We start from the raw sequence: 23545 nt of genomic DNA, 5'->3' as shown, positions 1-23545 counted from the left end.
CCAGGCCCTGTCCTAAGGGCTTTGTAAATATTAGTTCAGGCTGTTTAATAGGTAACGGGAGCCACATTGGTAATTTTAAGTTCTTTAAAATGTAAAGACTTAAAGTTTAAACACATTAAATTATAATTTAGACACATGAAAATTTTAATTGTAATAATACAGTTTATTTAAGATAATGCCTCCGAAGTATTATCATTTTGGTGTATAATCGATATGCTTAATAAATGAAATCATTATTTAATCAATAAGTTAATAGTGAGAGAAATCAAAGAACTAAAGAGCTTCTTGATGAAAGTGAAAGACGAGAGTGAAAAAGTTGGCTTAACGCTCAACATTCAGAAAACTAAGATCATGACATTGGGTCCCATCACTGTACTTCATGGCAAATAGATGGGGAAACAATGGAAACAGTGACAGACTTTATTTTGGGGGGCTCCAAAATCACTGCGGATAGTGACTGCAGCCATGAAATTAAAAGACGCTTGCTCCTTGGAAGAAAAACTATGACCAATCTAGACAGCTTTTAAAAGGCAGAGACATTACTCTACCAACAAAGGTCCATCTAGTCAAAGTTATGGTTTTCCCAGTAGTCATGTACGGATGTGAGAGTTGGACTATAAAGAAAGCTGAGCACTGAAGAATTGATGTTTTGAACTGCCGTGTTGGAGAAGACTCTTGAGAGTCCCTTGGACTGCAAGGAGATCCAGCCAGTCCATCCTAAAGGAAATCAGTCCTGAATATTCATTGGAAGGACTGATGCTGAAACTCCAATACTTTGGCCACCTGATGTGCAGAACTGACTCATTGGAAAAGACCCTGATGCTGGGAAAGATTGAAGGCGGGAGGAGAAGGGGACGACAGAGGATGAGGTGGTTGGATGGCATCACCAGCATGATGGGCATGAGTTTGAGCAAGCTCTGGGAGTTGGTGATGGACAGGGAAGCCTGGTGTGCTGCAGACCATGGGGTTGCAAAGAGTCATACATTACTGAGTGCCTGAACTGAGCTGATCGTGCATTCTTTTTTTTTCTTTGGATCAAGTCTTTGAAGTCCAGCCTTCGTTTTGGGTGGCACATTTCAGCTCCAACCAGCCTCATTTCAAATGCTGGACCCGCCACATACGGTGTTCTGTTTGCTTGTTTTTACATTTTCATTCATGTATTTATTTCTTTTTGGCTGTGCTAGGTCTTCCTTGCTGCGTGGGCTTTGCTCTAGTTGCGGCGAGCGGGGCTACTCTTCATTGCAGTGCGGGGGCTTCTCTTGACGCTGAGCTCAGACTCTAGGGGGCAGGCGTGTGGGCTCAGTCATTGCTGCCCCCAGGCTCTAGAACACAGGCCCAGTTGCTCCGAGGCATAAGGGATCTTCCCTGATGGGGGATCAAACCCATGTCTCCTGCATTGGCAGGCAGAATCTTTACCACTGAGCTACCAGAGAAGCCCCTGTTTTGGTTTGGTTTTCTTGGTCACGTCTCACAGCTTGCAGGGTCTTAGTCCCCTAGTCAGAGATTGAACCCGGGCCCATGGCAGTGAAAGCGAGAAGTCCTAACCACTGCACTGCCAGGGAACTCCCCACTTGTGGCGTTACGGACTGCATTGTGTCCGCCCCCCAGTTCATACATTGAAATCCTAATTCCCAGCATCTAAGAAACAGGGTCCTTACAGATGTAATTAGTTAAAATGAGGTCAGAGTGGAGTGGGGTGGGCCCCTAATCCACCATGACTAATGTCCTTATGAAAAGGGGGAATTTGGGTACATCCATGCCGACAGGGAGGAGGCCACGTGAAGATGAAGGGGGGGGGTTGGGGCAATGCTTCTATATATGAGCCGCACAACACCAAAGACAGCCAGCAAACCGCCAGAAGCTAGGGGAGAAGCAGAGAATAGATTCTTCCCCCCCATCCTCAAAGGGAACCAAGCCTCCCGGCCCCTTGATCCCGGCCTTCTAGCCTCCAGATCTATGAGACAATAAACCTCCTGCTGGAGCCTCTCGGTTTGGGTGCTCTGTGGAGGTAGTCGAGCCAATTAACACAGGTGGACAGTGGTTGCCGTATGGACAGTCCAGCATCGTCTCATCTGATTCTCCAGACACATTCTAAGGTTGGTCCTACGACTGTTCCCACTTATGGGTGAGAAAACTGAAACCAAACCCCTCCCCGCCAGGTCTCACACTCGGCAAGCAGCAAAGCCAGGATTGGAATCTAGACAGTTGGTGCAGGGCCAGCTGCTAAGCCTCTGTCTGCCGAGGATGGTTCCAGGTCAACGTTGAGTCCCTGTTTTTCCCACGCAGTACAGGTGTCCTGTCCTGAGCCTGAGCCATCACTGGGCATAGAGGACTTCCATTCTACCCATCTGGGCACCAGGCAGCCGGATCCCCTCTTATGTAATGTGCTGTCTCCTCCCACTTTCTGAAACTTGGCTCATTTCCTTGGTGCTCCTGACCCATGGGCCCAGAAGCCGGGCTGTGATGACGGCAGTGTCACGGTATGTGACCCCGATCCCTGACCTCCCTGCCCACTCACGGCGGAATCTCTCCCTCCCACCTCCCAGCTGCTCCTAAAATTCCTGGCATCTCTCAGGGGCCCTGCTCGCAGTCCTCATTCACACCTGTAACCTGCTAACTGAAGGGAAGCCCGTGCGGTGAAGGCCATCTCCATTTGTTGGCATGAGATCAGCTCTGCCAGGAGCTCCTGCCCAGTCTTCCCCCATCACGGCTAAACTGACCCCATTCTGTGGATGTCTAGGCTGGGCAAATGCCGCTGGATGTTCCTCCAGGGATGTAGGGCTTGGCTTGGGTCACCCTAGGTGGAGGGATTGAGAGAGAAGGTCCACCTGACTCAGATGCCCAGGTTAGGGCAGCCTCACACCTGGGCCTGCCTGGGAAATGGAGACTAGGCTCTAGGGCAGCTGGGGGAGTGTCTCCTTGACTCCTCCAACCAATTCAGGGTGACCCCAGGAAAGACAGGACCTTACATGACCATACCCCCAGGATCATCTATACCCTAGACACGGAGATGGCCACAAGAGCCTGGGAGAGAGAGAGGTGGCCAAGGGGATTCTGACCCACGACCCCCAAAGACCTGGGACCAGGGAAAGAGGCGGATCAGGGGCCATAATTGGATGCCTGTCTTTCTTCTCCTACAAAAGACAAGAGGGACCTGGCCTTTCCAAACCACAAATGACCAAATAGGGTGTGTGTGGAGCTACCTGTCTCCCCCTGCTGCTACCTCCTGCTACAGGGCCTTTGCACACGCCATTCCTTCTGACTTGAGCTCACTTCCCTTCCCTCCTCCTCCCATACTGCCTATTCGTGCCTCCCCGTCTCCTTCCCATCTCCTAAATGCTCAGGCAGACCCCTGCTCCTCTGTTGCAGAGACTTGCTCTCAGTAGACATGGCTTGGTTTGACATCTGATTCAGCCCCTTAACTGTCAGCCCCATGAAGGCATGGGTCATATTTGCTGCTCATCTTTGGATCCACGTGCCCATTTCACATGTGCCAGACTGAGCCTCACAGGCTGGTAAGAGCCAGAACCAGGGTTTGAACCCTTATTTGCACTCAAGTCCTGTATCCTTAACCAATATCTGTCCTGGCTGCCTGAAGATAGAGGGTTCTAATAGAAGTCTGAGCAAGACCACTGCTCTGGAGGTCTTGGAATGTCCCCCAGAGGAGGTGGTATTTGAGTTGGGCCTCTAAGACAGGAATAGGAGGAAGATGTTCTGGATAGAGGGGTTTGCATAAAGAAGCCTCCAGAGGCAAAAGGGAAGAGGGATACTCCAAGGGCAGGGGGCTCAAAAGACTGAGGTCAGGCCACGCTCGGGACTATGCCTATGAGCTGTCAGAGTGGGCGGTGGCCTTTGAAGCTTTTCAAAGAAAACATGGATGTGATTCCTCCTGCGGCAGGAAGATAACCTTGGGCGTGGGTTGAAGGGTGGCCTGGTGTGAAGGGTGGCCTGGCCAGGGCAAATGTTCAGAGAAGAAACACTGGTCAGGACGCTATTGCACAAATTTACGGTGGAGGTGGGCGGGGAGCGTGGGGGAGCGAACAGTGAGCTGGGGCAGGTCAGAGCCTGGACTCTGTACCAAACCAGAGCTCTGTCACAACCTCACTTGGGGAATCATCAAAGAGCTACTCCGTGTCTGATCTATGGGAATTATACCCTACCTGTAAACTACAAATTCATTACAGCTGATGGTTTTGAGCACTTCAAATACCCAAAGAGCAAACACAGAAACCCAGTGAATCCAAAAATTGTTACTACAGTTTTATTTAAGCTTGTTCTAGAGACATCCCATTGAAACTACTTTATTGATTCTTTCTTATACTTGTTTCCTGGGCTTCTCTGGTGTCCAGAGAATACCTTTGGCAGGTATTAGACCTGCCAATATAGCAGATGCAGGTTCAGGCCCTGAGTCGGGACGAGCGCCTGGAAAACGAAATGGCGATCCACTCCAGTATTCATGCCTGGGAAATCCCATGGACAGGGGAGCCCGACGGGCTACAGTTCATGGGGTCGCAAAAGGCTTGGACACGACTTAGGATGCAACAGCAACCATGTATTTGTCTCCGTACCTTCCTTTGGTGTAGTCCTTGGGTTACAACTGTATTCTTTGACATCTTTAAATTTCAATATTCGTTTTCCACTGTTGTGTTGGAACTTTAAATCTCCATAGATCCAAATGGAAAAGTAAAATGTTTTAGATATTTCTTGGTATCAAAGCTTTGAGTTATTGGCCAATTAACTCTGGATTGGGTGGCATATATCTGGGGGTTTCTCCCAAGGTGATTAAAGCCTGAACTGATAGTATCAGGCTGAATTTACTATCAATAGCTCAAGTTCACTTGTTACCTCGATCAGACTTTGAAAGTTTACACTTTTTATTCATGGTTTGTTCGTTTACAACTTAGAATGGCCCTTTCCTTCTTCTCAAATATCTTTCTATGCTTTCCCATTTTTATTGATCATTGGTCCCATTTCTCTCTACCCTGCCTCACTAGTGGGGCTCTCTGGAGGATGACTTCTGAGATGAAGGCTCAGTTTGTCTCTGGTGTTCCTCTCCTCAGAAGGCCACCTCGTACACCCCACGATGTACACACTGCTCAGTAGAGCTTTCCACAAGGGTGGACACTTCCTGTACCAACCGTGTCTGGCTGGGTAGTGTCAAAGATGAACAAAGTCAAACGCTAGTTAAAGACGTAAAGATGGATTTTATTAAGCATTAGCTATCGAAATAGGGAAGAGAGACTGGCATAAACTGAACTCAACTCTGCTGAAACAAAATGCAATTTCTTTCTTTTTTTTTATTTTTAACTGCGTCCGGTCTTGGTTGTGACGCAGGGACGTCAGCTGCAGCATGAGGGATCTAGTTCCCTGACCAGGGATCGAACCCAGGCACCCTGCATTCGGAGCTGGAGTCTTAGCCACTGGACCAGCAGGGGAGTCCCTGAGAGGATGGAGGCTGAGCAGGTGAACCAATTCTTAGATACCCTCACAGTAGGAAGGGGAGCGTGTGAGCCAAGACTTCTTTCTCCATGGGGAAGGAATGTGCATTCAGAGGGGCAGCGGCACAGCTGCTTGCTAGGCAAGTGTATTAATCACGTCTCCTATTTTCTGTGTTCTGATGCTTTGACACCTGGGGCTTTGTTGACCCTGGAGGGACCACCCCTCCCAGGGATAGCCAGTTCCTAGAGAGAGAGTCAAAGACCTTGATGCTGGGAAAGACTGAGGGCAGGAAGGGAAGGGGGCGATAGAGGATGAGACAGTTGGATGGCATCATTGACTTGTTGAACGTGAGTCTGAGCAAGCTCCGAGGGATAGTGAAGGACAGGGAAGCCTGACGAGCTGCAGTCCGTGGGGTCGCAAAGAGTTGGCCACGACTGAGCGACTGAACAACAAGAGAGAGTCTTGCCCACGAGTGTGCTTTTCAAATACGGAGCCCACACTCCAGCCTCCTCCTGCATCAGGCTCAAACTCAGGGCAACTGGTACCCAGAACCAGGTTCCAGACAAATGGGACAACCCCTTGACCCCAGAGCCTGAGGAAATCACCCAAAATAGCCCATTCTAGGCCTGCTGACCCCGCCTCACCCATTCCTTCCGGGGAAACCATAACAAAGGCTTTTGCCTGCAGGTCCTCCCCCTCCTTCCACCTCATGACCACCCCCCTCCCACCCACGCCCACCCACCGTTTCTCCGGGTGATCCCCTGTGGCATCCATGCCCTCTCCTCTTGGGAACTATGAGTAATGCATTATCTTTTAAATGGCAATTGTTTCCAGTTCTGTCGGTCATATTATATTTCACATTTTCTTTCTTTTTTAAAGTATTTATTTATTTACTTTTGGCTGTGCTGGGTCTTCACTGCTGTGCGTGGGCTATCCTCCAGTCGCAGCGAGCGGAAGGCCACTCCCTGGTTGCGGTGCTTAGCCTCCGGTTGTGGTGGGCTCTCTTGCGGAGCACGGGCTCTCGGGGGCTCACGCTTCAGTAGTTGCGGCCCCTGAACTCCAGAGCGCAGGCTCAGTAGCTGCGGTGCACGGATTCAGCTGCTCTGCGGCATGTGGGAGCTTCCCGGGTCTGGGATCAAACCTATGTCTCCCTCTTTGGCAAGCAGATTCTTTACCACTGAGCCATCAGGGAAGCCCTGCACATTTTTTTGTTTTAACACGATGTATTTCAGAACGGGAACTCCCAACTCAGTATCGGTTGGTAGAAAAGGGGCCTCGAGTTTTCTCTGAGCTTGAATCACAGGGGCTGGAGAGTTTCTGTTGCTCTGCTGGCTGCCACAGTCCCGCAGTTCCAAAGATGCAGACCCACTGTGACAGATGGGCTGGGACCAGCTCGGTAGGATCCCCGTTCCTGGGGAGCTTGGAGGGCAGTCTGGCTAGGGAAGGCTGTGAGCTCACTGCGGACCTAGAGGCCACAGAGGAGGGTGTGGGAGCCGCGAGGCTTGTCTAGAATTCTCTATCTTCTCCAGGGAGGTTTGGTCCGGGAGCAGCACCTCCACGGTGTAGCTGATGTGCTTGGGGTGGATCAGGCTGTAGGTGTTGTCAAACCTCAGGACGTCTGCGTCGGCGGGACGGACATTCAGAGAGGACGCCCACCTGGGACCTCGCCCTCCTGTGCAGGTACTAGACCTGGGTGCCACTGCCACACCCGAGAGCCCGGAGCCAGGGCCCCTACCTGGTGGGACCTGATGCACGCAGTGCACCTGCCCCCCACGCCCAGGTCCAGGAGGAGCCATCCCTGCCAACACTCACAGATGCCGGCTTCCGTGCAGGTGAGGCTCCCGTCCTCGGGCACCATGTGGGCGTTGTAGCGCTGGCTGGCCAGCACCTCCGTCATCTCCGCGGCCCGCTGCCGCTCCCCCATCTTGGTCTTCAGGAAAACCCCGAAGCCTATGTCCCCTCCGTCCGACCCAAACTGCCACCTGCAGGGGACAGGGCCCCACTGACCGCCACCTGCCTGGGCTCCGGGCCCCTCCCGACCACACCAGGTGTGTGTGGGGGGCGCCGTGCCCACCTGAGCACGCAGCCCGGGAACAGGATCTCGTTGTCCACCTGCAGGGAGGAGCCCCGGCCCACGGTCGCCTGGTGGTCGTACTGCACCCTCACGTGGTTGCGCAGGAAGTAATGCTGGGGCACGTCACCCCCGTAGTTGATCTGCAGGCGAGGGTGGTGAGCGGGCACCGCACCACGGCCATCTCCCCTCCCTCCCCGTCCTCTGGGCACCGGACCTTGGTCAGGCACTTGGGGTTGCCATCGGGGTCGGTCATGGTCCCCCCGAACTCCACGGGCAGCTGGTCGGGGCTGATGAATTTCAGCAACTCTTGCTTCCAGTTGCCTGTGGGGACAAAAGTGGGGCTCTGTGGGGGGGGTCGGGGGTTCAACAGAGGGAAGTGGGGCCAAGTCCAGGGCCGTCCTGTCCATATGACAGCCTCCCCCTACCTCCCACATACTCTCAGCGCCTCCAGGACAGAAGCCAAGAAGATCTAGGTCCACAGTGTCTGTGTGACCAGTTCCTGCCCCTTCAGCCCTGGTACCCACCCCTATCCGTCCAGGTGTTGGACCATGAGGCATCTTTTTTTTTTTTTTTTTTTTGACCATGCCACGTAGTTTGTGGGATCTTAGTTCCCTGACCAGGGATCGAACCCGGGACCTCGGCAATAAAAGCGCTGAGTCTAACCACTGGACCACCATCTTTGCAGGGACTCAGATCAGTGTCTCCTGGAGCGTGAGGCTGAGCAGGGGCTTGTCTACCCTGGGCTTCCCTTTCCCTCGGGGACTGAACTCAGCCTTCCAGTCAGTCCCTGCCCTCAGCTCCTGCAGCTCCAGCACTCTCAGAACTGGGGGGAGGGTGTATCAGCCCTCCTCCCCCAACAGTGCTCTGACAAGCCAAGGTTGGTCCACAAAGGAGTGAGAGCATTATGGGAGCAAAGTGGGAGGAGGCAGAGGCGAACTCCCAGCATGCCCTGGGGCAGTGTGGACACAGAAATGAAACAGACTTCCCGTGCATTCTCTTTAAGGGAAAAGAACTCTTCATTTCTAGGCTATTATTTTATGGAAAAAAATTAAGATGTGTACAAAGATTCATCTATAAGCATCTTCACACCTCACTCTTCCTAATGGTAAAAAAAAAAAACAAAAAACCTAAATTTTGGACTTTACCAAAATGAAATAAAGTTTATCACATGGTATGTGAAAAAGGTAGGTTCTAAAAGAGTATAACGTGGTATGAACCCATTTTTTTAAAAATGAATTTCTTTGAAAAGATAGTACATGTTAATAATAGTTCCTTGAGAGACAGGATTTACTCTTTCTTCTTGATATATTTCTATATTTTTCTAAATTTCCAAATGTTATCAGGTATGTAATTTGGAAAACCTGCATCTTTTTCTCCCCATTTTATGGGGGGAAACTGAGGAATCTGAGACTCAGAGCCGGTGACTCAGCCCACTTGCAGCTCACAGGTGGTGTTGTAAAGAACAACTCACAGGTGAGTTGTAAAGAATCCGCCTGCCAATGCAGGAGACGGGGGTTCAATCCCTCGGTCCAGAACATCTCCTGGAGAAGGAAATGGCACCCCACTCCAGTATTCTTGCCTGGGGAATCCCATGGACAGAGGAGCCTGACAGGTTATAGCGCAGGGAGTCGCAAAGAGTTGGACACGACTGAGCAGCTGAGCACATGTGTGATTTGAAAAACCTGCCTCTTATGCTCCCCATTTTACAGGGAAGCCTGAGGAACCTGAGACCCAGACAGAGCTGGTGACTCAGCCCACCTGCAGCTCATAACAGACAAAGTCATCCCTCAAATTCACATCTCTCAATCCAGAATTGGGGGCCCTCACATAGGCTGCCTCTGGGGTCTCTCAGAGCCCTCCTGGCCCCTCAGCCCTCTGGCAGGTGGACACATTGGCCTCAACAGTTGCTGCCTAAGGGAGTGGGTCCCCCAGAGCAGCTGTGTTCCCGAGCCTGGTGCCCTTGCGTTCGGGAACCCTCAGGTCTGCGGAGGAGCCACCCTCAGACCAGGTTCTGGAGCTGCAAAGGAGCTGCCCACTCACCTCCAAGGATCAGCACCTTCCTGCGCGTCTCCTCAGTGATGTACGGCTTGATCAGGTTGAAGGCCACCGGGAAGAGCTTGGGGGCTGAGACAGGCACCGTTTCAGGGTTTCCTGGGGTCTCCTTTCCCTGCCTCGTTGCCTCCCTGTCCCGTGCACCGCCCCCCAGCCCCACTTATGCATATGCGGAACTGCTTCACTCACCTTTCACAACAATTAAATTCTTCAAAATCTCAGGGTAGTTTGCCTCAAGTGCTGAGAAAAACTGTAGGGTCAAACTCAGGTCAATGCACAAGATGCAGGTGCCTAAATGCCGCCCCCTTAAGGCCCCTGAGGCCTCTCCAGACACCCCAAAAGCCTCCCAGACAAGAGGAACTCCCCCTGTCCGGTTTGTTGGGTCCCCGTCTCAGACACGCCCCCCGAAGCCATGAGTGCAAATTCTTGACAGATTTCCAGGGGATGACCCCACCTCCTGCAGACCAAAAAAATCCCCCTCAGTCAGGTCCCTGGAAGGTTCCCCTCTATGTGGCTTTGGGAACAAAATGCTTCCAGGATAAGAAACATTCAAAGTGGCAAGGCATGGCTTTTTTTTTGTAATTGGAATGTAATTTACATCCCATAAATGTCACCCTTTCACAGTGTAGAGTTCAGTGGCTCAGTGTACTCACCAGGCTGTGTAACCATCAGCACCGTCTAGTTGCAGAATATTCTCACCACGCCGGAAGGAACCCCGAACCCTAGCAGTCACCCTTCCCCACTCCCTGCAGCCCTGGTTGACTACCAGCGTGCTTTCTGTCTCTTATGGATTTACCTAATCTGGGTATTTCACATCAAGGGAATATACGTGGCCTTTGGAGTCTGGTGCTCTCAATTTATTATGTTTTCATGGTGCTTCTTTTTTTTTTGGACCTCGGCGCACAGTTTATGGGATTAGTTTCCCAACCAGGGATTGAACCTGTGCTCCTTGCACTAGAAGCGTGGAACCTTAACCACTGGACCGCCCGGGAAGTCGCTCGTGGTGGTTCTTGAAATGTTAAAATTTTTAGGTTCTCTGCTATCCTGGATTGAGCAGAAAGAAAAGGCAGGCTAGCTGCCCCGGCGGAGGCAGACCTTATCAGGGTCTCCCTTCCTTCCTCAGGACCCCTGAAGATGACTTGCTCCCAGCCCCCTCCCAGGTAAGAGAGGGTGAGCGGGGAGGGAGTATAAGAGCGGAAGGGATACCCACAGGGACCCTGACCAGCCTGGGGACCAAGCCCTGCTGTTGTGACCTCCCGGACATGCGGTGGTGATGCTGAGGTGATGGCTGTGGCTTGGCACAGCCCTAAGAGACTTCGGGTTTGAAAGGATCCCTGCAGGGTCTTCCGTGATGGTCCAGTGGGTCAGGAATCCACCCTCCACTGGAGGGAGCGTGGGTTGGATCCCTGGTCAAGGAACTAAGATCCCACAAGCCTCAACCAGAGAGAAGTCTGTGCTCCACAAAGATCTGACAGCCAAAATAAATAAATACATAAATATTTAAAAAAGAAAAAAAAAGAGCCGCAAAACTGTGGGTGGAGTCAGAGAACCTCCCCACACACAGCCCACACCAGCAAGCGAGGGGCAGAGACCCAGGCGAGGGGACACCCAGCCCCCTGGGTAGGGCTCCCTCACCTCCTGGACAAGCTCCACTCCTGGCTTCCACAGATGTCTCAGGCTCAGCCCCTCGAAATCAAAAACAGTCGAGATTTTCTCCACTTTCTTCCCCAACTGCAAAGGAATGCTGAGAGGTGAGACCCCAGGAGGGTCTGTGCCCCCCACAGCCCACAGGAAGTAGGGCTGGGCCTGGCTCATCCTGGCGTGGAGGTTTCATGCCGGGAAGCCAAGTGCAGGGAGACAGGGCCGTCCCGAGGGGCACCCTCCCATCGTCTGCCCCTGGGAAGGCAGGTCACCCGAACCGTGTCTACTCGGAGGTGCTGGGAGGAGCCGAGGAGCTCAGGGAGGCAGGTGCCCAGTGCTGGGGGCTGTCTTGGAGGGGGCCAGATTTCGGCGGCCCAGGGGGATGGGGGGCCCTGGGACCCCCACCTTCTGGCTCTGCTGCTCACAGTCTCGCAGGAGCAGCTCCAGGCTCCAGAAGTTGAATCTGAGCAGCTCTTGTTTGGAGACGGAGAGGAGGAGGCCCTTGAGATCCAGGCCCCTGATGATGTGGTACCAGACGGGGCTACCCTCCCTGTCGTGGCCGCAGAAGCCACTGGGCTCGTACAGCCTGACCACCTGGATGGATGCACAAGAGAGCAGGGCTGGGCGGTGGGGGCGGGTTTGATGGAGAGCCGGGGTCTGGGGCGGGCAGGGCGCTGGGGGCTCACCTCTGAGGGCTGCCACGCGAGGATGTTGTCCAGATCTTGTTGCTTCCGGAACTTCATGTGCTAGAGACAAGGGAGGGTGGGGCGCAGCTGAAGACCCCTCCTGAGCCAAAGGGTCTGCGGGGACCCAGGGATGCCAGGCCAGGCCCCGCTGCCGGCAACCACTGAGGGCCCGCCAGGGCATCCCGGGCTCCATGGACCCAGAACTGAGGGTGGGGATGCAAGGGGGACGGAGGAGATGGGGTCTGACACGGATGAGGACAGAAACACTCAGAAGGGACCACGTGAAGCCCGCATCCGTAGCTGCCTCTCCCTGAGTCATCCCTCCTGGTCCCCAGGCTCCTGTCCCCACGTGGCTTTCCAGGGAGCCCCACAAGCAGGGTCAGACTAACCCTAACCCTAACCCCAGCTGCCGGTCACCCTTAGTCAAAAGCCTAGACTCCCTAGGTGGCCTGCTGGGTCCCCGGGGATGGGCCTGGGCCACCCACTCAGCTGTATCTCTCCCCTTTCTCTCTAGGGCACAACCTCCTGTGCGCCTGGGTTACTCCAGCTCGCCCGCACCTCAGGGCCTTTGCACGGCTCTGCCCTGTCTCCAGTCATCACACGGCTGCCTCCTTTTGGGCATTCGTGCTGGGGCCAACACATCGCCCTTCGGCAAGGAAGGCCTTCCTGCCCTCCCTCACTTCTTTCTGCCTTACTGTCTTGGCTGCAATTTCCACTCTCAGAAATTGCCTTGTCTATTTATTGATCTGGTTTCTTTTCTCTCTCTTTCCACCACTGCACTCTCCCCAGTGCGAGAAGCAGCGAGGCTCCACTTTGAGGTGCAATAAATGGTCGTTGCAAGAAAGTAAGGAAGGAAGGGAAGAGGGAAAGAAAGAAGGAAGGAAGAAGGATGGAAAGAAGAAAAGACGGAATTCCTGGCAGTCCAGTGGTTAGGAGTCCGGGCTTTCATGGCTGAAGGCCCGCGTTCAATCCCTGGCCCGGGAGCTAAGCTGCCACAAAGGGCAGGAAACGGGGCCGGGCAGGTGTTGCCCTCACCTTCTGCAGCATGGCCTCTGATTTCTTCAGGTCAAAGCTCCGAGCTGCAAGGAGGAGATAGGGTGGTGGTTGTGGACTCCTGGGGGCAGTGATCCTAGCTTGTGCCCCTCGGTGGGTTATTGGCCTCTGGGGTACTGTCCACTCAGAGGTGCTTGGAAGCGTCAAAGAGCTCAGGGAAGAAGGCTCTGGGTGCCCAGTGCTGGGGGCTGCCTTGGAAGGGTCAGGCTGTGGCTACCCGGGGGCTGGGAGGGGCCCCCGGCCCCCTTATCTCCTGCCTCCCTGATTCCCTGGGCTGATAGCAGTGGGTGTGCCCCTGGGTGGGCCATGGTGGTGGCAGTAGAGAAAGAAGGCACTACCCAAGAGGAAGCTAGGAAGAGAAGGTGTCCAGAGAAATAGCATGTGGAGTCCCTGCCACATCCATGGCCACCGTCAGGGCCCTGGGGACCATGCTGTGCCCAGGGTTCTTTTCCTAATGCTCTAAAACCCTGAAGAGATCAGACCCTCTGTATCTGGTGGAATCACAGAGCCAGGAATTATGTAAATCAAGAGCCTCTTCCACTCACACATCATTGAGGATGCCAATGAAGTTTTGTCTTTTAGGTTATATCTGTTGATACTTACTCAGTTAGAAACTAAAATTGTACACAGAAACTGTGTACACAGATAATACATATTTGCGGTTCCTTCCAGTGCCTGTGATTTGCAGCAACTTGTGACACAACAAGAGAGGCCTCGTATGCCCTTGACCTTCATCTCATGTTACGGTCCGTGCTCACCTCGGAGCCAGCGGAGCAGGAAGTAGTCGTCGGTGCTGGGCAGGACGGCCAGGATATCCTGCACGTTCTCCCGGAACTGAGGGCAGAGCGGGGAGAGACCCGGGTGGGCAGGGCCGCACGGTACCCCACGGCCGCAGGGGACAGGCCGGTGCCACAGGCCTGCAGAGCCCGCGGGCAACGGGGTGTCTGAGTAAAGGGGGCCCACCTGTGCTGGGGGAGCCGAGGCCTGGGCCAAGTCACGACAGTTCCCTTCCTCCCTTTGCGAAATGGGACAGTGATGATGAACCAGTTGCCCAAAGAGAGGATGAGATGCAGATTTTTGTTTTCTTTTCCTTTTTTATTTTGGCTGCACCATGAGGCTCGTGAGATCGTAGTTCCCAACCAGGGATTGAGCCCAGGCCCTCAGTAGTGAGATTGCAGAGTCCCAACCTCTGCACCTGCCAGGGAAGTCCCTGAAATGTGGAATAAATGAGATTTAGAGGGCTGACTCTTCCCTGACACCCATGGGGGCAGGGTGGGTCCTCCTAAGGGCCCAGCTCTCCACCCTCAGGGAGCCCCCAGGTCAATTCAGGTGGGAGGGTAGGTGACATGGAATCTAGGCTCAGAGAGGTGGAGCAATTTGCCCAGCGTCACACAGCAAGAGGCAAATGGTGTGTTTGATCCACACCGCATCATCCAGGCCTGAATGAGGGGTGACTCCACCCAACCTGAGAAGACCCTCTGCAGACAGGCCCCCGGAGACGATGGGGCAGTTTAGCTGGGCCCCAGCCCTCTCCAGGGGCTGAGGGTGCCACTTCTGTGTGAATGTCACGACTCTGAGACAGAGCCAGCTCTGGGGGCTCATGGACCTGGACCAGGACTCAGCAGTCCCAGTGCCATCTGGCCCGAGTCATTCTCCTCTTCCTGCATTTCAGTCTCCTTCGACTCCAAATAGGAGGGTCAAAGAACTAGCTCTGGGCCCCCCAGGCCCAAATGAGCTGATAACCTCTGTCCTCAGAAACACAAGGAAGGGGTTTCCCTCGTGGTCCAGTGGATAAGACTCCAAGCTCCCAGCGCAGGGGACCTGGGTTTGATCCCTGGTCAGAGAAGGAGATCTCACAGGCTGCAGCAAAGACCGAGCATGCCACAACTAAGAACCCGCGCAGACAAAGAAAGAATTTTGTTTAACATATGTTTAAAGAAGGAAAGAAGCACAAGAGAGTCTTTGGCCCTGAGCTAATCATACCGCTAGTACACCCATCCCCCGCCCAAGGGAGGAATCTGAGGCTCACGTGACCTGCTCTGCCAAGATCTGCACCTAATTCTGTTTGTTTGTTTTGGTGAGCCACGGGGCTTGTGGGACCCTCGTTCCTGGACCAGGGATCTAACCCGGGCCCTTGGCAGTGAAAGCGCCGAGTCCCAACCACAGGACGGCCAGAGAGGCCCCTGGACCTAATCCTTGACCCCAGTTGTCTTGTAAGAGGACTTATTCTCCCAGCCTAGCTGGAATCTGCCCTCTTTCAGATGTAGAATTCTTCAACGGCAGGATTCAGGGCCTCCCTCCATGCTACTGAGGTGAGCGACTGTGCCTGGAGCCCTCACTTGCCGTGTTCAAGCCCGAGGGAAAGACCCCAACGAGCTAGAAAGGACGCGTGCCCGCTCCTGCGTCCCCCAGATCAGAGCTAAGGCTGGGACCTGCCACCCCAGCAGCGCTCCCCTGTGGGGCCCAATGGAGTGGCCACTAAGTCTGAGACGTGGCCAGTCTAAATCGAGATCTGCCGTGAGTCTGAGACACACGCAGGATTCTGAAGACAGTACCAGAAACATCCCCGCGACCCTTTCTATACTGATTACAGGTTGTGGCAATTGATTGCATATTGATTACATATCGTTGTTGCAACGATAACAACTTGGCTCTATCGGGTTAAATATATTACAGGGAATTCCCCTGCAGTGCAGTGGTTGGGACATGGCTTTCACCGCCGAGGCCCAGTTCCTGGTCCGGCAACTAAGACCCTACGATCCGGCCAAAAGTAAATGAGCAAAATATATTATCAAAATTGATGTCACTTGTTTCTTTTCCCTTTTGTAATGTGGCTGTTAGACACTTTGAAGTGACAAAGATGGCCTGCAGTTGTGGTTCACGTTATGTTTCTATCGGATAGCGCTGATGCTGACACTGGCCTCCAAGACCCTCAGAGTTGGGAAGAGACCTGGGGATACAGAGCTCAGAGGGAATCAGGGGCCCCTGGGGCATTAGGAGAAACTGAGGCCCGTGTAGGACTCTCCCTTCCCCGACCCCCTGCCACACTCACCTGGGCCAGCGCCCTCTCCTGCGAGGGGCTCAGGTCACCCACCTGCCCACTCATGCTGCCCACGGCGGTGTGGGGTCCGGCTCCCTGGTCCTGAGTGCAGGCCCCACTGTGTGTCTCCCTGCAGGCTCTCCTGTCTTCTACTGAGCTGCTGGCCCCACCCCTTCCTGCCAGGCCTGTCCTCTCTTCCTGGCCGAGGTCATTCCTTACCAGGTGCCTAGGGCACTGACCCTTGACTGGCCTGGATTCACATCCTCCTCTGTGAAACAAGAGCAGCGAAACTTGCCCCACAGCATGTTGAAAGGTGACACCGCCTGTCGTTACACACCCAGGGGCTGCTCTCCACCCTGCCTCCAGGCCCCCACCCCCGGCTCCTGTGTTCCCAGCAGGAGCCTCCTTGAGCCAGGAAGGGCACCACTCACCCCCGACAGAGGCCTGGAACCTCACTGTGTGACCCAGGCTCCAGTGGCCGCCCCATGTGTCTGGAGCAACTGCCCGTGACTCATCACAGCCTTGAGGGCACGAGGCTTCAGGGGCGAGGAGAGAACTTCCCAGGCCCAGATCCAGCAGGTGGATGTGTCGCCTGGAGCTGGGTCACACCTGGCCTCGGGTGAGGGGTGACAGCGGACTCCTGGCTAGTCAGCTGCCCCAGCTCCGGACAAGAAAGCCAGAGCCCAAAACCAGGACACGGGGGGCTCGTGTGTGCATGGGACCTGCATGCCTTAGGTACTTGTCTGAGACAAGCACTCCCACAGTGTACACAGCAGGTGCTCAATAAGAGCTTGCCAAAGGCCTAGAGGAGCTATCCTACGTTGAAGGTCAGGAAGGGCGGTGGTGAGGAGATACCCCTCGTCCAAGGTAAGGATCATTGGCTGCGCTTTGCTGGAGCAGCCGTGAAGAGATACCCCACGCCCAAGGTAAGAGAAACCCAAGTAAGATGGTAGGTGTTGCAAGAGGGCATCAGAGGGCAGACACACTGAAACCATACTCACAGAAAACTAGTCAATCTAATCACACTAGGACCACAGCCTTGTCTAACTCAATGAAACTAAGCCATGCCCGTGGGGCGACCCAAGGTGGGCGTGTCATGGTGGAGAGAACTGACAGAATGTGGTCCACTGGAGAGGGGAATGGCAAACCACTTCAGTATTCTTGCCTTGAGAGCCCCATGAACAGTATGAAAAGGCAAAATGATAGGATACTGAAAGAGAAACTCCCCAGGTCAGTAGGTGCCCAATATGCTACTGGAGATCAGTGGAGAAATAACTCCAGAAAGAATGAAGGGACGGAGCCAAAGCAAAAACAATACCCAGCTGTGGATGTGACTGGTGATAGAAGCAAGGTCCGATGCTGTAAACAGCAATATTGCATAGGAACCTGGAATGTCAGGTCCATGAATCAGGGCAAATTGGAAGTGGTCACACAAGAGATGGCAAAAGTGAACGTCGACATTCTAGGAATCAGCGAACTGAAATGGTCTGGAATGGGTGACTTTAACTCAGATGACCATTATATCTACTACTGCGGGCAGGAATCCCTCAGAAGAAATGGAGTAGCCATCATGGTCAACAAAAGGATCTGAAATGCAGTACTTGGATGCAATCTCAAAAACGACAGAATGATCTCTGTTCGTTTCCAAGGCAAACCATTCAGTATCACAGTAATCCAAGTCTATGCCCCAACCAGTAATGCTGAAGAAGCTGAAGTTGAACGGTTCTATGAAGACCTACATGACCTTTTAGAACTAACACCCAAAAAAGATGTCCTTTTCATTATAGGGGACTGGAATGCAAAAGTAGGAAGTCAAGAAACACCTGGAGGAACAGGCAAATTTGGCCTTGGAATACGGAATGAAGCAGGGCAAAGACTAATAATGCACTGGTCATAACACACACCCTCTTCCCACAACACAAGAGAAGACTCTACACATGGACATCACCAGATGGTCAACACCGAAATCAGATTGATTATATTCTTTGCAGCCAAAGATGGAGAAGCTCTATCTCCACGCAGCAAAAACAAGACCAGGAGCTGACTGTGGCTCAGACCATGAACTCCTTATTGCCAAATTCAGACTTAAATTGAAGAAAGTGGGGAAAACCACTAAACCATTCAGGTACGACCTAAATCAAATCTCTTATGATTATACAGTGGAAGTGAGAAATAGATTTAAGGGCCTAGATCTGATAGATAGAGTGCCTGATGAGCTGTGGACTGAGGTTTGTGACATTGTACAGGAGACAGGGATCAAGACCATCCCCATGGAAAAGAAATGCAAAAAAGCAAAATGGCTGTCTGGGGAGGCCTTACAAATAGCTGTGAAAAGAAGAGAAGCAAAAAGCAAAGGAGAAAAGGAAAGATATAAACATCTGAATGCAGAGGTCCAAAGAATAGCAAGAAGAGATAAGAAAGCCTTATTCAGCGATCAATGCAAAGAAATAGAGGAAAACAACAGAATGGGAAAGACTAGAGATCTCTTCAAGAAAATCAGAGATACTCAAAGGAACATTTCATGCAAAGATGGGCTTGATAAAGGACAGAAATGGTATGGACCTAACAGAAGCAGAAGATATTAAGAAGAGATGGCAAGAATACACAGAAGAACTGTACAAAAAAGATCTTCACCAGATCATCACCAGACCCAGATAATCACCATGGTGTGATTACTCACCTAGAGCCAGACATCCTGGAATGTGAAGTCAAGTGGGCCTTAGAAAGCATCACTACGAACAAAGCTAGTGGAGGTGATAGAATTCCAGTTGAGCTATTCCAAATCCTGAAAGATGATGCTGTGAAAGTGCTGCACTCAAATGCCAGCACATTTGGAAAACTCAGCAGTGGCCACAAGACTGGAAAAGGTCAGTTTTCATTCCAATCCCAAAGAAAGGCAATGCCAAAGAATGCTCAAACTACCGCACAATTGCACTCATCTCACACACGAGTAAAGTAATGCTTAAAATTCTCCAAGCCAGGCTTCAGCAATATGTGAACCGTGAACTTCCTGATGTTCAAGCTGGTTTTAGAAAAGGCAGAGGAACCAGAGATCAAATTGCCAACATCCGCTGGATCATGGAAAAAGCAAGAGAGTTCCAGAAAAACATCTATTTCTGCTTTATTGACTACGCCAAAGCCTTTACCTGTGTGGATCACAATAAACTGTGGAAAATTCTGAAAGAGATGGGAATACCAGACCACCTGATCTGCCTCTTGAGAAATTTGTATGCAGGTCAGGAAGCAACAGTTAGAACTGGACATGGCACAACAGACTGGTTCCAAATAGGAAAAGGAGTACGTCAAGGCTGTATATTGTCACCCTGTTTATTTAACCTATATGCAGAGTACATCATGAGAAACGCTGGACTGCAAGAAACACAAGCTGGAATCAAGATTGCCGGGAGAAATATCAATAACCTCAGATATACAGATGACACCACCCTTATGGCAGAAAGTGAAGAGGAACTGAAAAGCCTCTTGATGAAGGTGAAAGTGGAGAGTGAAAAAGTTGGCTTAAAGCTCAACATTCAGAAAACAAAGATCATGGCATCCGGTCCCATCACTTCATGGGAAATAGATGGGGAAACAGTGGAAACAGTGTCAGACTTTATTTTTCTGGGCTCCAAAATCACTGCAGATGGTGACTGCAGCCATGAAATTAAAAGACACTTATTCCTTGGAAGGAAACTTATGACCAACCTAGATAGCATATTCAAAAGCAGAGACATTACTTTGCCAACAAAGGTTCGTCTAGTCAAGGCTATGGTTTTTCCTGTGGTCATGCATGGATGTGAGAGTTGGACTGTGAAGAAGGCTGAGCGCCGAAGAATGGATGCTTTTGACCTGTGGTGTTGGAGAAGACTCTTGAGAGTCCCTTGGACTGCAAGGAGAACCAACCAGTCCATTCTAAAGGAGATCAGCCCTGGGATTTCTTTGGAAGGAATGATGCTAAAGCTGAAACTCCAGTACTTTGGCCACCTCATGCGAAGAGTTGACTCATTGGAAAAGACTCTGGTGCTGGGAGGGATTGGGGCAGGAGGAGAAGGGGATGACAGAGGATGAGATGGCTGGATGGCATCACTGACTCGATGGACATGAGTCTGAGTGAACTCCGGGAGTTGGTGATGGACAGGGAGGCCTGGCGTGCTGCGATTCATGGGGTCGCACAGACTCAGACACGACTGAGGGACTGATCTGATCTGATCTGAAAGAAGTGATGGCAAGGGAAGCTGGAAGGGGCCGCCTCTCCCTTTTCGGTTCTTATATGGGTCTCTGGTGCCTCTGGCTGCCGAGAGGCACCCCCTCTTCAGACTCCCGGCCTCAACTTGCCCCCTGACTGTGCCCCCCCAGGGTCATGTGAGTTCTCTGCTAAGGAAACCAGCCCTGCACTCCTGTACCTTGGCTAAGGTGTTAGCCTCCGCAGGGATAAGGACCAGGTCAGTTAGGACAGGTGTGGAGTAGGCCCTCAAGGGTGAAATAGCTCCTTCTCTTCCCGCTGCCCTATTTTCTCTCCCTCTTTTTCACCTTCTCCCTACCTCCTTTCTTCTCTTCCTTCCCATTTTTCTCCCTATTTTCCTTTTTCTCGACCATGCAGCCTGCAGGATCTTAGTCCCAAGATTTGCACCCACCCCCTGCCATGGAAGTGTGGAATCCTAATCACTGGACCCTTTCCTCTGTCTTTCAACATTTATTAAGAGCTGACTGTGTGTCAGGCACTGGCCTGGCCACCGGAGGCTGGCTGTGTCCATAAGACCCAGGCCCTGGCCTGGAGGGGCCTCGCAGACAGGCAGATCCACGGCTCTGACCCTGGGCTAGCCGAGCTGAGATGTGCAGCCTGGAGGCCCTGAACCAGCCTGAACCTGGAGGCTGGGTTGTCAGAGAAGGGTGCCCAGAGACAGAAGGCAGAGCGTGCTTTGAAAACACGTAACAGTGTGAGGCCTGCAAAGGGAAGGGGGCTTTACACCATAGGAACAGCATGTGCGAAGCCCCAGAGGCATGCGGCTGCCTGGTTTCTCTGAAGGGGATGCAGGGACCATGGTGGGGGAGGGGCTCGGAGCAGAGGATGGCCTCAGGCTACAGGCGGAGGGTGGCTCTTAGGGGCGAGCCTGAGGGAGGGACGAAAGGAGGGACCCAGGTGAGGGGCAGAGTCCTGACCCGGGAGAGTGTGTTCGTGTCCTGGGGCTGCCTTAACAAAGTCCCAACAGACTGGGTGGCTTCAAACAACAGGAGTTTATTCTTTCACAGATCTGGAGGCTAGAAGTCTGAAATCGCGGTGCCACGTTCCCTCTGAAACTCTGGGAGAATCCTTCATTGCCTCTTAGCTTCCGGAGGTGGCCGTCACCCTTGGCGTTCCTAGGTTGGCAGCTGCGTCACGCCAGCCTCTGCCTGTCTTCGCGTGGCGCGGTCCCTGTGCGTCCGTGTGTGTTCACATGACGCGTCCACGTCTCATCAGGACACCAGCCATGTTGGATTAGGGTCCACACCGAGGACCTCGTCTTTCTTGTTATATGTACAAAGACCCTGTTTCCAAATGCCAGTCATAGGGAACTGAGAGGTAGGACTCCAGCATGTCTTTTCAGGGGATACAGTTCAACCCCTAACAGAGAGGAACAAGTAGTTTCACTGCATTTCCCCCGGGGGCAGCCTTGATCCCTGCTTGGCTTTCACGGGTCTGGCCTACGGGTCGCCCCCACTGGCCAGTAACGGCAGAACCCGCCGAGACTGAACTTGGGAGCATGGCGCCCTCTGCTGTCCAGGTGTAGCAAGAGCAGCCCGGTTCCTGAAGGCGACCCCCTTGCAGAGCCGCTTGGAGACCTATTTTTCCGGCCACGGAAAAGCCCTTCAGTCCTGAGGCTGAGGTGGCCAACTGGAATGGTGCTGAAGGTCTGGGGGCTGCGAGCACCAGCTTGGCAGCTGACTGACCTGGGTTTGCGTCCTGCCTCTATGGTTGGCTGACTGGGTGACCCTGGGCTGGTGGCTCTGCTTCTCTGTGTCTCCATCACCTTCTCGGGGCAGCAAAGGGTATTGTGCGTGTTCCCACAGGGCACAGTGCTGGGCACAGGGTGGTTGCTCAGTATCTGGCAACTACTCATTATCAAAATGTTAATTATGTTAATGTGAGTTAAGAACTGTACTGATTTTAAAACAAACCAGGCAGATGATCAATGCTAATAAAGTAATTTATGTTCTTAGCATCTACTAACGGCCAGATTTGTTCTCCTTGGATCCCCTAAAGGGCCTAAGAGTGCCAATATTCATAATAATAAATAATGAAATAATATATCAGATTATTATTGGCATTTCTAGGCCCTTAGAGTTCCAGGGAAATAGAATTACGGGGTTCCACGAGCCAGAAAGTTATAATATTGCACTCAGTCACATCTCTCTCTGATTAATAAAAGGAGGGAAAATTCTCTAATAAATGTGGGGTCAGTTACAGCATTTCCTGCAAATACACCTAGGTATTGTCAGTTTTATTTATTTTCACTTATATCTCTCCTTATGAATAAAATAAAGACTCTGAGGGTGTGCTAATCTCTTGCTACAAGGAACACTATGAGGGTGCAGACAGTAGCCCCAGGCGGTTGGTGGGGTCAAACTGGTCCCTGCCGACCGGAAGTCCTGGTTGCCCAAGACTGAGGTGTTTGCTGCAGTGTGGAGCTTTCAGGGCTGAAACCAGGTCGGCCCCAGGAACTGAAACAGTCGGTCACCCTCACTCCTTCCTACCCTGCTTGGACCAGAAGCTCACTCCAGGAGGAGGACTGACTCAAGCCCAGGGAGGTGAGTGATCGATCGAGCTGACTTATTTGGCTTCAAATTCTGACCCTGGCACTCTTAGCTGTGTGACCTTGGGAAGGTCACTTAACCTCTTCAACTTTGGTCTCTAAAGCTACGATGCTGTACATATTCAGATAAGATATATAGCACTTGGTTTGGCGGCACAAACAGATCTCCAAGAGTCCCTGGCTGCAATTTCTGCCTTCCACATCTGGCTTCTGGCTCCTGGTTAGAGACCTAAGGAAGGGCCTTTGTCCCCTTGAGGAGGCCTAGGGAGGCAGGTGGTTTGAGCTGACAAATCCCCACCCTGATTGATCATACTTGACATGCATGGCTGCTCTCTGGACCTGAGCTCCAGCAGGGCCTGGGTCATCTTGCTGACTGCTGTCTGCTCAGGAGCAGCTCAAGACTGAGGTGCACAACCGACAGCTAATAAATACCTTTTTTTTTTTTTTTTGATAATTGAACCCTAGGATGGGAGGGGGAAATCCAGGACTGAGGGAGGCTTGGAGCACAAGCAGAGGATGAGGCAGCCGGGAGAGGTCAGTGGGGGAGAGGGAGCCGGCAGGGACAGGGTGAACAGACATTGGCTGTGGAAAGGGTTTGGGGTCCTGGGGAGATGGTTTAGTACCGGGGTCTGATTCATCCTGCAAGCAATTCCCTTCTGTTTTCAGAAGGTCAGTCCCACATGCATATATGGGATGGCAACTGCGCCTATCTCAAAGGGTTATTGTGAAGACTGATGAGATTGGGGGAGGAGCCCTCAGCCTGGGTCCAGGG

General features: G+C 52.5%; 1 protein-coding gene across 5 annotated transcripts; it reads right to left on the bottom strand.

Annotated features, from left to right (window-relative positions):
* Positions 1-6304: 6304 nt before the first annotated feature.
* Positions 6305-16167, bottom strand: LOC113907316 (putative SEC14-like protein 6). Of its 5 annotated transcripts, none has more exons than XM_027566316.1 (12): positions 15998-16167; positions 13704-13779; positions 12928-12971; positions 11893-11952; positions 11612-11800; positions 11201-11296; positions 9755-9815; positions 9554-9637; positions 7728-7834; positions 7514-7653; positions 7252-7421; positions 6305-7057 (listed from the first exon to the last, which is right to left on the bottom strand). In XM_027566316.1, the coding sequence occupies exons 1-12, from the start codon at positions 16049-16051 to the stop codon at positions 6894-6896; spliced, it is 1245 nt and encodes a 414-aa protein (XP_027422117.1). In that variant the 5' UTR covers positions 16052-16167; the 3' UTR covers positions 6305-6893. The 5 variants fall into 5 exon arrangements, with proteins under 5 accessions (XP_027422117.1, XP_027422115.1, XP_027422116.1 ...); XM_027566314.1 differs by lacking the exon at positions 12928-12971 and adding an exon at positions 13909-14155 and having other exon boundaries at positions 15998-16161; XM_027566315.1 differs by lacking the exon at positions 12928-12971 and adding an exon at positions 13909-14155 and having other exon boundaries at positions 16040-16161.
* Between the last annotated feature and the right edge of the window lie 7378 nt (positions 16168-23545).

The sequence above is a fragment of the Bos indicus x Bos taurus genome, chromosome 17 (assembly GCF_003369695.1).
Source record: "Bos indicus x Bos taurus breed Angus x Brahman F1 hybrid chromosome 17, Bos_hybrid_MaternalHap_v2.0, whole genome shotgun sequence".
Taxonomy (NCBI): Eukaryota; Metazoa; Chordata; class Mammalia; order Artiodactyla; family Bovidae; genus Bos; species Bos indicus x Bos taurus.
Note: the sequence above shows the minus strand (reverse complement) of the source record. Positions and strands in the feature narration are given on the sequence as shown.